The sequence below is a fragment of the Suricata suricatta genome, chromosome 3 (genome assembly GCF_006229205.1).
Source record: "Suricata suricatta isolate VVHF042 chromosome 3, meerkat_22Aug2017_6uvM2_HiC, whole genome shotgun sequence".
Classification (NCBI taxonomy): domain Eukaryota; kingdom Metazoa; phylum Chordata; class Mammalia; order Carnivora; family Herpestidae; genus Suricata; species Suricata suricatta.
In genome coordinates this window covers 109,186,181-109,203,027 of record NC_043702.1, presented here as the reverse complement: position 1 = coordinate 109,203,027, position 16,847 = coordinate 109,186,181, and the positions used below count along the sequence as shown (strand labels likewise).

The 16,847-nt window shown below is 37.6% G+C and overlaps 1 protein-coding gene across 1 annotated transcript in view; it reads right to left on the bottom strand.

The window, feature by feature from the left end:
• Positions 1–436: 436 nt before the first annotated feature.
• The window catches only part of FMN2 (formin 2), a 370,023-nt gene continuing 353,612 nt past the window's right edge, over positions 437–16,847 (bottom strand). Inside the window, 2 exon segments of the mRNA XM_029933337.1 lie at positions 437–1,991; positions 4,118–4,199. Of these exon segments, the coding sequence (XP_029789197.1) occupies positions 1,965–1,991; positions 4,118–4,199 (109 nt within the window). The 3' untranslated portion in view covers positions 437–1,964.

Here is a 16,847-nt window from a genome sequence, read left to right as displayed (position 1 = left end):
AAGCTTACTTATGAAGAAAAAGAAACTCTTCATGCTTCTCTATTAGCAGAGTGCTTAGTTTTCATTTCTTCCATTTCCTCATCTATATTCATCACAGCTGCACCGTAATTTTCCCTTTTGCCTTATCATCTTCCAATAGTACTTCACCACTTAATTTGTATCAAGTGAATCTTTGCATCTAACCTTTATATTTTAGAAAAATGATTTCTCAAATATTAGTATCTTTCAATTTGTAAGTGGAAAATACTTCTTCCTTAAGATTGCTTAAGAAAAATTCAATTTTTAAAAATAGTTAACTACTAACAGTTGTTAAACCTGAAATAAAAACTCTTAAAAAACCTTCAAACGCACAGTGTAACTTATTTTTCCCCAGTGTTAAATATGATGGCTCATTCTGGAAGCATCCTTAGGTAATATATGCACAATAAGCACAGAATTCTTTTATTATTCATTTTATTTTCATATAAATTAACATCCTAGAAAAATTGAAATAGAAACACTAAATACAGTATTGCACATAGCGATCTTTGTTAAATGCCCTATTATTTCAGGGAAGAATGGTAATATACACACTGGAGAGACTGAAGGAGACTGGAAGACTAGAAAAACAGCAAATCAAATCCACTACTGTTTCTTTGCACTTAAACTATAAACTAAAAGGTAAAAGACCATACTTTATATAAATGCAAACATAGTTATGATTCAGAACATTTTCTTTTCTAAGTCTTTCTGTAATTGGTTTCCAATAGCAAGAAATTCTCTCCTTTATCAACATCCATAAGCCCCAACAAATATCATTGAAAGAATTAGAAAAAACAAAACAAAACACCTATAAGTGTTAGACCACGCCATCACAATGCATCTTGAGCTGACTTTAAAATACTCTCACAAAGAGTGGGAGATTTACTTTTCTTACCCCTTAAAGTGAAATAAAATAAAATCCTCTCCTAGGCTCCTTCAGTTAACAAATTATTACATACTCATTTTACAGCTTTTAATCACCTGCTAGAACACATAGCGATGATTCCAATCATGTAAAAATACTCAGGCAGGCACGTTAATTAACAGATGCCAATTCATCTGAAAACTTGCTTTTTTTTTTTTTGCCAACAATTAATCATGTGTGGCAATTTTATGAACATCATTTATTTAAATTCCTTCAAAATACTGAGTCATATTTTCTTTGTGAAGGCCAATGGTAACATTATAGAGAGGCACACCTTTAGTTTAATTTACTTTAGCTGAAGATTAGCTTTATGTAGGGTCTCAAAGAACACAGGCTGATAAAAGCCCTCATTAAACTTAAAACTCTGATTTCTGCCTATATTAAATGATTTATAGGAAAGGGCTTTCCTTTTTTATATTTTTTTCTATTCATTATCTGACTTGAGTAAAAAAAAATGATAATCTTCTTTCACAAATATATAGTTATGGAGAGCAACCCAAGAGTGGGGAAGCCTTAATTATGATATATAAATGGTGCTTAAGTTTTAAAATAGAAAATTTATATGTAGACATGAAACTGATACAAACAATTCACTAGAAATAACATTATAGCCAAAAATCTAAATGCAGTGACATGGAGTCCTGGTGGTCAGTAGAAAGGAAAGTGTTTTGTTGGGATAAGGAATATTCTCACAAAAGTAAATTGCAAGTTAACATTTAGCATGTTCAGTATTAATGCAAATATTGCCTCTTATACATGCTGTTTTGGTCTATCAATATTATACCATAAACTTTACAAAAAGAAAAGGTGTCAACATCTCCACTGGTCTACTGCTTTTGCTTTTTTATGAATGTACAGTAAAACTCAACAACCGGTGAACTGTCTAGAAACCACAACAATTATGCTAGAGGTCAAGAGGAAAAATGAACAAAATGGTGTAGTTTCCTTCCCACTCTCAGGTCAGCTGAATGTCGTGGAAGCGGTTACATTGACTGATGTTCATTCTGGTTTTCATTCTTCAGGTTTTCATGCTTATCTTTGCTTTCTGAAAATAAATTCACCAGAGAAAAGTTATAGTAAGAAATAAGAACTTTAAAAATGGACAAAGTATGGAATAGCTCAAACAAGATCTTTTCATTTGAATTAAATTTTCCAGGAAAAGTTTGAAGATTCACCAGCCCATAAAGGGAGAAGACATAAGTAAATTCTGTTTCATCTGTAAGAATTTTCTCCAGCCAAATCACCAAATATTTTTGAGGAAAAAAAAAAAAGCTTTACAAATCTAGCTTCTTGCCAGTGTGAAAAAGTGCCAACTCACCTTTCACCGTCTCCATCCTATGCACAAATACGTAAAGATTGAACTGACTATTTATTCTCTTCTATCTTTATAATAGCATGATTAGATTGATTAATAATTATTCCTTCTAGTTCAGAGCACCTTTAAGGTTGTACTCAGATCAAAAAGGCAGAAGATAACCTCAACCATAAGGTAATAATTGTCATTAAATAAGATTAATTTTTTCAATTTTTTAATTTATTTTTGAGAGACAGAGAGAGACAGCACAAGCAGGGGAGGGTCAGAGAAAGAGGGACACACAGAATCAGAAACAGGCTCCAGGCTCTGAGCTGTCAACACAGAGCCCGACGTAGAGCTTGAACCCACAAACCATGAACTCATGACCTGAGCTGAAGTCGGACACTCAACCGACTGAGCCACCCAGGTGCCCCAAGATTAATTTTGATATAGAGAAACTAAAGAGAAATAGATTTTAAGTGGGGATGTAATTCCTAACTTTTCTAAGTAGTGTTTGATCATATTCCAATTTGGGTTATTTTGATATCTTTTCCATTTTTTTAATGTTATTTATTTTTAAGAGAGAGAGAGTGTGTGAGTGAGGGAGGCACAGAGAGAGGGACAGAGGAGCCCACTGAAAGGAGAGCCCAACACAGAGCCTGACCTCATGAATCCCGAGATCATGACTTGAGTAGAAGCATCCTGAGATGCTCAACTGACTGAGCCATGCAGGCACCCCGTTATCTTTTCCATTTATACTACATTAGACGAATCCAATTCAAAATGTTCCTATTTTAAGGCCTAAACCAACTTTTCATTTAAAATGGCATCACTTACTTACTCTTGTGGTATCAAATGATTAAACCTCAAAACATTAAAAAAAAATACTGACAGGGCCACAAAGGAAATCTCATGTTTCTTTGTTTTTTGAACATATAGGCAGAGGAGGAGCAGAGAGAGGGAGACTGAGGATCTGAAGCAGGCTCTGTGCTGACAGCAGAGAACCCAGTCTGGGGCTCGAACTCATGAACCATGAGTTCTCTTTTTTAAGAGATTAAATTTATTAGATACTAAGTACAAAAATAAAACCATCAAAGTTGGGACCCTGAAAGCTCCACCCCAAACCCCATAAAAACATTTCCTATAGACACACCATGGCTATCAAAGACTAAAAAGATACAATGCTTTCAAAATGACAGATGCTCAGCTTGAGAAAATTGATGACTGGTCCAATGAGCTCATTCCTGGAGGAGCCCACGGTTGGCTTGGTCTCAGCACCAGGCCAGAACCCCCAGCCTTCTGGACCAGACACTGATGTTAGGGATGCCCTGAGCAGGCAGGAACCTTAAATTAGCTTGTTAAACTCAGGCTATTGGCTGACAGCTGTTAAACAGCCAACTCTGTAGAGTCACTTATGGGGACGAACCAGGTCTGAGCCCCTGGTCTGAGCAAAGGACACTACTAGTACTCACCATTTCCCATCATGTTTCAGATCCCAATGGTGCTAATTCCAATTAAAACAGCCACTCTGGGTTCAAATACAGTCCTGTACTGGTGATACGTGTGTAATGGAGAAAGTGAAAAATTGCCTCCCAGATCTCACCAACACACACATATCCAGGTATATGCATTCCCTTAGTAGATCTATCTTAATTCTTAAGCTTCAAATATAGATACTGAGATTCTCTTAGCCTTTGGGCCTATTTAAAAGTATAAAGAAAAGGAGATTCTTCAAGTCAGAGCTATTACTATTACCTATTCATACTTAAGAGGAACATAGTTAAAGTGTTATTATATAAGTTTGAATATATTGTGAAAACAGTGTTTAAAAGCCAAAGAAAATCATAAGTTAAAAAAGGGAAGAGTTAAATACTTACAATTCCAGAGTCATGTCTTGGTTTTATTTTATAAAGTGATTTTCCCTTTTTCTGCCTACACACCTCTTCAGCTTCTTTTACTCTGGGTGGAGAGAAGACACATATATTTAAACAAAGACCTTATGGTAGGTGAGCAAGTAGCAACTCATTAAGGATTTGAATCACTGGAGAAAATACCAAATACACAGGAACATTTTCTGACATTTGATTCTTAAACATTGAAATAGAGGCTAATTCATTCACAGGTTCTCACCCTGGAATCAAAGGATGTCGAAGGGAATGACATACAAACATGTGAAAATTTTTATATCTACATTTCATCTATATTAAAGGGGTCTTTTGTAGAAGAAAGTAAGGGAATATCCTTATGTTCAGGGAAGGGTACAGAGATTGGCTCTATTACATAAGTAGGACTGACACCATCCAAAAATCTGAAGCATTAAAATCAATCAATAAGTAGTATCATATAAAAACTCATATGCCTATTTAAAATTAGTTTAGATTCAATTTCCACATCACACTCACCCATGTCTGAAAGTCATTTGCAATGAATATTTCATCAAGCAATAGAACAAACCATTTATTTGAAAACAGAAAGTAAAGTGCACAATAATAATATTTTGACACTTCTAGGAGTTCTTTTGAAAAACACATTCCAAGGAAAACAGCACTGAATTTACTAGAGGTATAGTTAAGAGAGGATGTTATTCAGAAATAAGTTCTCCATTAAATTCTGGATCTGCTATTTGATACTGGGTAATGTCCTGATGCCATTAACTGCTGCGTTCTCTCAAATAGTAAAAAGTCTTAATAATATTTAATAGTATTGCTATGATTACTGCAGAGCTGTTGCAAAGATCAAAAATGTTTTATTTAAAAAGTTCTAAGTCTAATTACATGAAATAGAAGTGGGGGTTTTGATTTTTTACTTTGCTTTTCTGTTTGGAGTATCATTGAAACTACTGTATTGTAAATGACGGAAAATAATTGCATATGTTAAAAAATAAATTGTATTAAAAAAATAAAATAAAATAAAAAAATTAAAAAAAAAGTTCTTTATAAATTGTAAAATGCTATGAAAAGTCTATGTGATTGTTTTAATTAAACAAATAGTAAGAAATTTTAAAACTGGGATTATACTAATAAAAAGGGGTTCCATAAGTAGGAAAGTAACCTATCATTTATTGTTTTATTATTATAATTACCCTTGGGGAATAAAAGTGGAGCATTTCTGGAAAAACTAAACAGGCTGTGGCTTATCTTAATAAAAGATTTTTTAATGCAGGTCGTCAAGCCTATTTCCTGAAAGAAATGAATTATAAATATATTTCTCAAGTCCTGTGGTAAAAGATTTAATGGCAGAATTTCTCTGTCACATAATTGAATGAATACCTGTTTGAAACAATAGAAGGAAGCAAATGATCCAGCATCGCAGCTAGAGATCAGTACTAGAGTTTACACTGAAGCATGAAAAATGAAAGGAATTCCTTCTGGACATAAAATGCCTGAGTTGATATTATTAGTATTTCCAGAAAATGATGACAATTTCGAATACGCTCCATTGTTACTACTTTTTATTACTTTCTACCCATGCCACAAATTGCCTTTAATCTTTCCTCTAAACATTTGAAGACAAAAACATTTTTTTTTATAACAAAGGATTGCAGAGTTCCCATCTTCCTTTGAAATAGCTACCAGTAAATTAAAGTTTAACTATTTGTACAGGGAATTAAAAAAAATTTTTTAAGCACTTAGTCAAAATCTAGTAGATCCCTCTTAAAGTTACTTGGAGGTCTTTAAACTATTTTGTGGCATTTATTTAAAAAATGCACTTCACAAGTATTTAGATAACAAAAGCATTTTCATTTTCTCATATCATATTTATTTTGCTTTAAAAATTTTTGAATGTTTATTTATTTTTGAGAGAGAGAGAAAGAGAGAGAGAGAGAGAGAGAGAGAGAGAGAGAGAGTGTGTGTGTGTGTGTGTGTGTGTGTGTGTGGAGACTGACTGGGGGAGGAGTAGAGAGAGAGGGAGATACAGAATCTAAAGCAGGTTCCTGGCTCCGAGTTGTCACCATAGAGCCCGATGTGGGCCTCAAACTCAGGAACTGTGAGATCATGACCCAAGCCGAAGTTGGATGCTTAACTGACTGAGCCACCCAGGTGCCCCTATTTTGCTTTCAAAACACATTTTTCTAAGGATCACAGAAAGACAAATCTAATACAAGCATATTTAATTTTACACAAGAATAAATCCAGTCATTCCTGGCAGCAGAGATGACAAAAACTACAACAATGTGGTCCAGGACCCTCAGAAGATCCAGCTCACTCCTTCAGTTGATAGTCATTCATGGAACAGTAACTGCAGGCCAGGCACTACGCTTGGCTCAAGTTTATAAGGACATTGACATTAACTGTCTAATTGGAGAGCTGCTGACTTAAGTAGTGCATTGAGCACTACCACCTAGGACTGTAAAGGTTCAGCCATGTCCGGGAGGAGGGTAGGGGTTGTGGAAATCTTTCTGGAGCAGGTAGACAGCTGAGCCTTGTTTCAAAGAAAAATCTTAAATGCACGTACTTTTTTCAGAAGGGGAAATGGGACAGAGGATGAAAGAATAATATGTATAAGGTCAAGTGAGAAAAGGAATACCACAGTGAGATTAGAGAACATACACGCTTCTCCTGTGTGCTACCACAGCACCCCGAACCCTTATAGGCCAAGGGTGGCACTGGCGTCTGCTTTATGCCCCAGCTTCGGGTGTGCATGGCTGGGTGCGTCAGTCACTGCATCCTAGGCACCTATAGATAGGCACAAATAAATGATTTGGGAGCTGAGACACTAAGCACAGAGCCTTAAGTCGTTGGTATCCAGATTCTAGAACACAGGCACGGAGCAGAAGCTACAATGCAGCTGCCCGCTGGTCAGGCCCCTGACGGGTGGGAAGCTGAGCAGCAGCCCAGAATGGGATGAACGTGGCCTGTGGGCAACAATGAAAAACTGCACGCTGGAGCAGAGGGGTCCCCTGCAGTCCGCACCAGGCAGCCACGCTGTGGTCCGCACCCCTCCCTCCTTCTGGTGCACACCGGGTCCCAGCCCGCACCCCGAAGAACTTGCTCGCTTCAGCACTTCGTGCAGTTGCACACGTCCTAAGCTTCCAGCAAATGTGGCTTCTTCCAAATGCCAATTTTATTTCAGCAAAACTCTGACAACAGGAAATTTTTTCCACACTTGAGGCAGGAAAAAAGAATGTGTCCCTGGAGGTGAGATGCACTGCCAGAGCTGGCAGAACGGAGAAGCAGGAGGAGGGAGAGGCCGGGGCGCAGGGGTGAGGCAGCCGTCCTAGCGCTGCATCTGAGCGGCGGGTCCAAGGCAGGCCAACTGAGTAACTACTTGAGTGTTCTACTCTCTCCCCGTCTTGCCTCATCCCTCATTCAATCATGCCGAAAAATTTCTTAAACTGAGTAGGAAAAAGATGTTTATCTCACAACGATACATCACAGGCTTTAAGTGAAAAAGCATGGTGGTGATAACATTTCAAACAATAAATAAAAATGACCACTACATCCTTTTGGGAAAGGAGGTGGGAAGCAAAAACAGGGACAAGTCTTCATTTTTAAAAAGAGAAAAGAGAGAGAGGAAGCCGTGGCTAGACTGAAGAAAACAGTCCTTGGCTTCCAAGCGTTGCCTGCGCTGGAGTTTAAACTCCGATCTGGGTGAGGGCTACGGATGGTGTGCAGACAAAGGTCTAATGCATGATTCAGGAAGACATGTTCTTTTGAATCTGGCTGCATTCACACAAAGGGGGCCCAGGGCACTGGTTAATCAAGATTTCACCCTATTAGAGAACTAAAAAGGGAAGTAAAAACATTTCAGATGACATCTTTGATAGGCTTATTTAACAGTTACAATTTCTAATCTGCAATCTAGATTACAGAAAAATGAGCAAAAACAAATCATATGATAATGAAAATTCTTTACTTATCACCTTTAGTGATCTTGGAAAAACACAGAAAGCAGAGACCCTTGAATCCTGAGAACAAACTTAGGGCTGAAGGGAGAGGGGGACAGGAGAAGGGGGTGATGGTGATGGAGGAGGCACTTGTGGGGAAGAACACTGCGTGTTACATGGAAGCCAACTTGCCAATAAACTATTAAAAAATAAAATAAAATAATTATAATAAAAATTTTTGAAAAAAGAAAGCAGAGACTAGAAAACAAGAAATGTAGCATACCTTTTAGACAGAAGAGAAGGATACTGAGTGGTATATAATGGCTATAGAATTTGATGTTTGTGTTAAAATTTCACTGTTAATAGCTTTGTCTATAGCACTTAAGAAACAAAACTAGGCTGAATAAATATCAAAAGTACATACTTATCTCTTAAGTGGAAGACCAAAAGTAATCATAATATGAGGCACTCTTTATTTTTTAAGGGAGAATTTAATTATAGGAAGTAACCAGATGACATATATGGAATCAGGTTTGGCAAATAGAGTGGGCGACCAAGTTGAACAAAATAATTTTTGTCATAAGCAAAATTTAGTTCAGGCAATGACAAGAAAGAGTGACATGAATCAATATGTGATTCTCGAAAGATGGAGACTTGCTCCTTTCAAGGGCCAACTCATAACTGATTTTGAATAAAGCCTTTCTTAAAAAAATATCAAACTTTTCTCTCAAATATATGGAGGAACAATTTCACTTTTACTTGATGGCCCACGTCCATCACTGCCTTTGTCACTGTTGTAACGTGCTGACACAGAACCACCCTTAAGGCCTCCTAAGATATACACACACGTGGCAGCTCACCCCTGCACGACCGAACCCTTGTACTTGGCTGTATTTACTTTCTGTCCACATCAGGGTTTTTTTTTTTCTTTTTTTTCTCAATGTTATTTATTTTTGAGAGAGAGAGAGGGAGAGAGACAGACAGACAGCACGAGCAGGGGAGGGGCAGAGAGAGAGGGAGACACAGAACTGAAGACAGACTCCAGGCTCTGAGCTGTCAGCGCAAAGCCCGATGCGGAGCTCGAACCCATGAACCGAGTGATCATGACCTGAGTCGAAGTCGGACGCTTAACTGACTGAGCCACCCAGGCGCCCCCAGGTTTGGGTTTCTAATTCTCGCTAAGATAGCAGGTTGTGATCACCTCTAACTGGTACCAGCATGTCTGCCTCGAGTGTAGACTCTATCTTCTTCAATAATTTCTCACTTCTCCAGAGGGGAAAACCAGATAACCAAGCTAATTTCAATGGGCTTCAAATTAGAGCAGTAAGCCTGAGTTCAATTCTAGCTAAAAGAATAGAGTTCCCAGACCTGGAGCAGTCATTTTAGCTGCCACAGGGATTCCCCTCGTCTCCCACACACTTCAGGGTTCCCAGTTGTGTCTGGAAGGCTGGCAAGGCCAGAGGTGGGACTTACAGACAGGCAGGGCTTTACCGCTCTAAACACCTAAGACTTGAAGACACTGCACACCTCAACTCAGCAACCAACTCAGCAGGTTGTCTACAAAGATGGAAAGTAATTCCGGAATGAATATAAAACCTGAAATTCAAGCTTATCAAGGTAAAGATGTGTGACACCACTAATTGGTAAGGACAGATTTTGTGGGCCTCCCTCAGTGTAGGGAGGAAAACATTTTGTGAGGAATAGGACTGATTTTGTGATCCAGGGCAAAGTGACCAGAGAAAAACAAAGTACTTTCAAGCATTAAAGCTTAAATTTAAATTGCCTTAAAATTTTTATACTGAATTTATTTTCTAAAAAATAAATCTGTAAATGTAACCTAAGAAAAGAAAATAGACTTTAATACATCTATAGGATTTTTAAAGCTCTTATATGCAAACATCCTAAGTTGTAACAACTTCATTTGGTTTTAAACAGTCATGAATTTAGAAATTATGAAGCACAGACAATTTGAGCCCAGGAAAATGAAAATATGAAAAATACTTTTATCACAGAATTTGCTGAAACTAATTTGCATTCCAATTATTACTTTTATTTTGGTATTTTTCAAAACAAATGGAAACTTTCTCAAAATTTTCCGTTATTATAACTGGGCATATTTAACCTAAGGGCTTTTCTAAACAAAGAGAATGCTTTCTTATTTCGCTCCTAATAAAGCTGTATTTTTTTCTGTATTTCCCCGCACCCCACCCCCCCAGCCCCAAACTCATTTATTGTGAGGCAAACATATACAAAAAGTTCAGTGTGATTAAGTTTAAAGACGGTTTGTGAGATGAATAAGGGAGATGCACTCGGCACAGAAACAGAGAAAAGAAACCAGACATCCCTGTACCCTGGAGGCAGAATCATTTTTATCTACCTTCTAGAGCAAAGGCCAGGCTGGCTACAATCTTATCAAGAAAACCGATAGGCTCTCATCATTCAATGGAAGGAGAAAGGGAGTCACTTTTCTGCCACTAAACACTAATAATTTGGTCTAAATAAGTATCTGTGGCAGACGGATTAATTTCCTGCTGGCTCCGATGAGGCTTGCTGTGAGTAGCCCGATTCCTTACTGGAGTCTGCAGCCTTTGAGAGGTCTGAGTGCGCCCCAGCGCTGGCATGTCACATGCTGGAGGTCCTGATACAGAGAAGCAGCAGCTAAGACTAGACATAATTATCCTTATTCCCAATTCACAATGCACTTCACTGAAACACAACGCCATTGTGCCTGCCTACAAAATTTACAATTTCCTAAGAGAAAGGCGGAGAAAAGATCCACATATACACACATGGAAGAGGGGCCGTGGGGGACTCTAGACAAAGGCTGGGTAGAAGTGCTGGCTTTACAGTAATGGGTCTCTCTCTCCAGGTAAAGATGGAAGTACGTGTTAGACACCTGTGGAATTAAAGCTGATCTGCGGGGAGGTTACTCCTGGCTCTGTCTTCTCTCCTTCATCACCTTAATGATTTCAAATATAAATGCAAAAACATCATAAACCCCCTAATGACACAACGGGAACAATCAATCAAAAATGTCACCTCTTACCCTCAAATAAAAAGGGCTTCAGTTTTCTCAAGCACGTGTGAATTTCTGAATTTCATCACTGATGGTATTCGGCTTTTCAGAGAGAACAATTAGAATGGACACAAAATTGCCCTGGACTCAGGGAAGCCAAGCTTTATGAACAGGTTTCCATTTCTCTGAGGCTGCAGGAGTGTGGCTCAGCATACGCTGAAGAAGGACTTGCCCGGTCAGTACAGAGGACCGGGTCCCCCTGTGGGGCTCCCATGCGGTCCTGCACTTGCTTCACAGTACACATGGAGCACACTGGCCACTTCCATTAGTGAGAGTAACTGAATTTTGAGAAATATTCATAGTCTAGATCTAAGATTTCATGACAGATGTTCTGTGTTTATGCTCTAAAAACTTCAACTATATATTAAACATAAAACCAATAAGCAGAGAGAATGTATATCAGTGTTTCTTAAAACTTTTTGCAGGGCGTACATGGGTAGAAAAATGAATAATTTATTGTAAGAAAACACATTCAACCAATCAGATTGATCCCTATAAGCTGAATCTCTTTGGTGACTGTCTAAGATGCTATAAATGTAGAACATTAAGCATGGATGAGCTATCTCAGAAGAAAACTTTTCCTAAAGTTTTGGAATGGCTGGACATGGGAAGAGATGGGTATGGATACATGCCACTGTGCTCCTGTTTCAAAGCAAACACGCCCCACGCCCACCCCGCACACAGATCATCGTTCACGTCAGCCTCTCTTTGGAGTAAAAGTTGTCAAACCTTTTCAAAATGGCAAAACCATCAGCACTTTCTAGTCCCTACCCTCCTCAATCACAGTGGTTAACTAGTCCGTAATTTTAAAATTCTCTTACCCTTTGGTCCTCAGTTTTCCAACTATTCTTCTGGACATGCTTCCTCAATCCCTTCTACTGCTTATTTATTAAACTCCCTCCCCACCCCCATCCAGGGTCTAACCTTGACCCTGTGGTACCTATAGGCAATCCCTACTTAATAATTCCAACTACGCTGAAGACTTTCAGAGCCACACATCTAGGTCTGATCTTTCCCCTGAGCTCCAGGTCCCAGTGGACACTCTTCTTTCCTCTCCCACCCAGGCCTTGGTTAAGGACATGACCATCCAGGCACCTGGCTGGCTAGCAGATCAGTTTAGCATCCAACTCTTGATTTCAGCTCAGGTCATGATCTCACAGTTTGTGAATTCAAGACCTGCATAGGGCTCTGCACTGACAGTGTGGAACCTGGTTAAGATTTTCTCTCTTTCTTCTAACCCTTTTCCCCAGCAAATAAACAAACATTAAAAATTAATGTTTTATTAACTGAATTAAAATTAAATTAAAAAAAAAGAGAACAACCTTCCATAACCATTCATCCTCTGAATCCTTTCTCTCCCTCCTCACCAACCCTCCATGCATATATAAATGATAACCAATTCTGTTATTAATGATTCCTTAGTAATGATTTTTAAATCTGTCCCAACCTAAATTCCACTGTCCCTGATTGCTTTCAAGCCTCCTCTTTATGTCACCTAGACCACTGCCACACCCTGCAGAATGGCTTCCACACTGTTCTAATCCATCCTTCACAAATGTCCCAAACATGGGAATCACATCTGAGCCACTTATTCACTTGCCAAGAAAATATTGTCTACGTTTCCTAGTGAGGTATTCAAGCCATTTACAACTAACCTAATTTCTCCTTAGTCTCTACAATGTCCCATGGGCTCCAACCACATATAACCACTAACCACCCCTCTAGGAGGTCTTTGCTATAGATGTGTTTCTCTGGGGCTACTCATTCTCTTTCATTTTCTTCCAAGGGTCCTTCAAGTTAAGCTCAAAAACAGCTCCCTATAGAAAGTATATTTGACCCTCTAGGAAGTCATATTTTAAAGACTTACCACTACATTCATATATCTGTCTTTGCCTTGTTGAATACTAAATTCCTTGAGATTAGGGATTATGTACATTCATTTTCACATTCCCAGGAATAATAATAAAGGTCACACAGATAAGTATTCATTAGACACTTGAAAAATAACTAACTAAATAAATGATGATGAACAGAGAAACTAAGTGTAAGCTAAAAAACTCACAGGGATAATTTTTGACAAATACTTGGGACTTTGATTTAAATCTCTTTTTTTCCCTTTTTTTTTGGGGGGGGGGGGCTTCTTCCTCCAGTGAACTCTTAAGCAATCAGTCTGGATTTTTAATTCACATTTTGAGTAAACTATGCAGGGTTCTATTGACTTAAAATTTGAGTTTACTGATTTACTCCTATAATTCCATCCATAAATAACAAATCAGTTGAATGAGTATACATAAAATTTATGAAAGCATTTAGTGTATCATATTCACTTTCTTCCATCTTATAAAAAAACTAAGTTTATATATACTATATGAATCATTAGAAGCCTGCAGGATTTAACATGAAATCATTTCAAACTAGTCTCGCTCTTATTAGGTCCTAGGTTAGTGGAAAAGATTAATGACATCGTCTTTTCAACAAAGCATTTAAAGAATCTCTAATAGGATGACTGCAGACTGAAAAGTGAAATGGTAGATGAGATACTTAAATGAGTTTATGATGGTCAAATATACTAAAAAACCATAATAGGGTGTCAGACATATGGTTGCATTCTTGCTTTAAAAAGCATTCCATTGAAGAGGATCAAGCATAATTAACTGGTAAAATTTATATAGAGACGGTTTAATCTGAGAATGGAGAAAACTGTCCTAGCAATCACAGATGCCAAAACTTAACTGAGATGCTTTTTTATTTGAGGAAAGTGAACAGTAACCCAGTAGTGTTTCAGATACAGTGAGCGATTCATCTGCACCACCTCATCCAACCATCTGGCAACCAAACATGAGAGATGTCATCATGCTATTCTAGATAGGTTCTTGAGGTCATATAATAATGGAATCAATGATCTGGTCAACTTCAGAGTCTGTACTCTTTCTATATCATTCTCCCTAGAAAGAGTACAAAATCACAAGCTTAATGCCTACTTATTAGCCCTATATAAATGGTATTCCTATAATGGGAAGTAAACTGGGATAGATGATCTTCATTTTATTTCCCAAGTTCAATATCTTCTTCCCTTTAGAGAGCTCCCACAGAATGAGCATCCTAAAGGACACCCTGATGTAAATAGAGCATCTAGCACTTGCTGAGGACTTGCCACGTGTCAGGCACTGGGCTAAGGAGATAGTATCTCCTTTAAATCTTGTAATATAATCCCATGGTAGATACTATAGCTAACCAACTTCTGCAATGAGGAAACAGAAACTTAAAATGGTCAAATTATTTGCTCAGGGTCATATACCAATTTGTGGCAGATCCGTGGTTCATATCCAGACAAACACAAAAATCTACCTCCATAGTTCTAGTTGTAGCCACTGAACTATACTGCTTTTCACTACACAGACACATAGGGAAGACAAAATATACAACCATTCATACCTTCTTTCTATTTCCACTTATGTACCTATCATATATTTATGTATTTCCATTCACTATGTTAACTTATTTTAATTTTTATTTATTTAGAAGTATTTGATCCTTAAGATTGACTCTTTTAAAACTCTGAACATATAAAATGTGGGAGTTTAAAATAATTTTTGAGAAGAGAAACTATTTAGAAAAATGGACACATGTGTTTTACCAGATACTGGGGAGAAGTATGATAATTGGACAAGTTTTGAACTTTATTCAAGGAAAAGTATTAATGGAAACACAATGGGCTATAGTGTTCACTTTTGAAAAAGGAAAGCATGTAAGATTGTCTGGATAAAGCAAAACTGCGACCACATTTTCTTGATTCTAATTTCTTGGAGAAATTTTTGATGTAGTTTTCTGAATAAGACATGTGAATTGTAATCAGTACAAATCTAAAAATACAGAAGAGAAACTTTTCCAATGTTTTAAAAGAATACAAATCTGCAATATAAATGGAGATTAAATTTTGAACTGTAACTTAGTGAAGGCATTTCTGAAGATAGGGAAGTCCACACACACTTCAAGAATGTCCTGGTGGTTGCTGGTGATCTCATCTGATGCAGAGATACAAGTCTGCAAAATCCAGGACAGCCAGCCTATTTCCTTAATTGTAGCACATTGAAATGGTCTGGTTAGAGTCTTGGGTAAGCACCAGAAATGCTAACATTCTGTGCTGCTGAAGAAGGAGACTACAGTTACTTCATGGCATCAACTGCAAAGTTCACATTCCAACTGTGCAAATAGTGACTCAACTAAAACCTGTCACACCAAGAGTATCCTTTTTTCATGTTAGTCCACAAGGAATTTAACACGGTATCAGAAAAAGGTGAGAATTGAGAAAGTTACTATTTAAAACTTTAAAAAATTTTTTTCTTAATGTTTTTTTATTTATTTTTGAGAGACAGAGAGAGACAGTGCAAGCAGGGGAGGATCAGAGAGAGAGGGAGATGCAGAATCTGAAGCAGGCTCCAGGCTCTGAGCTAGCCGTCAGCACAGAGCCTGACATGGGGTTTGAACCCATGAATCATGAGATCATGACCTGAGCTGAAGCCGGACGTTTAATCGACTGAGCCACTCAGCCACCCCTAAAACCTTTTAAAATACAGGATTTTAAAACTCATGATCACATATTTTTTTATCACTAATTTAAAAATCTCTGAACTAGAAAAAGAAGAGGTTTGTTTTTCTCATGGATCATATGGAGAGACTATTTTGTATTAGAAACAACTCTTTTTAAAATTTCTTAATATTTTATTTATTCTTAAGAGAGAGAAAGACAGAAAATGAGTGGGTGAGGGGGCAGAGTGAGAGAGGAACACAGAATCCAAAGCAGGTTCCAGGCTCTGAGCTGTCAGCACAGAGCCCAATGTGGGGCTCGAACTCACAAGAGGTGAGATCATGACCTGAGTTGAAGTTGGACGCTTAATGGACTGAGCCACTCAGGTGCCCCTGTATTCGAAACAATTCTGTATTCAATGTCAATTTATATGGAATTTACAGAAGTAGCTCAGCTATTGTGTCCTTTATCTAAGACCCATAAGAATGACCACTTCTTTCTGTATGTATTGAAGATTTTTAGATTTCCTCAATGAAATGGTCAAGTGACAATCCTTTGTTCTACAAATTTACAAAAGCAAATAAAACAAATTTCTGTCATACACGATGGCAAAACTATTACAAAATCACATGTGACAGCAAAATTAATCCTTTATTACAGGAGAAAATGTTGTTTACTACATTTGACATTTTTCATGTGAACATCGTTTACTGTTCCCACATGCTAAGATACCTTCTTAATGTGATATTTTTTCTTGCATGTGGTTTAGAAACATTCTTGACTATTGCTAGTGAGAGATAAACTTAAGCTGTTGGTACGTACACTATGGCGTTTGTTTTGACACTCCTCTAGCAAAAGATGACATGTATGAATAACTTGGAACCTATTTTTTAAAGACTTTTTTTGTTGGTTGCAGGGAGGAATTCAAGAGCTATTAGACATGGAAATTAGTTTATAGAGAATTTATCACATTTCCTCTCTGTAAAACTCATAAAAAGTACAACAAAGCTATTTATATCACGATGCTTCAGGATTATGCAAGAGGAAGCTCAGCTTAATTAAAGGGAAGATGTGGGAGGTACAAGGCAGCAATGGGATCAAAAAAACATACATAATAAAGGAGAACAAGCATCATGCTATTTCCTCTCCTGGATTATTCCTATCTGGCTAAAAATA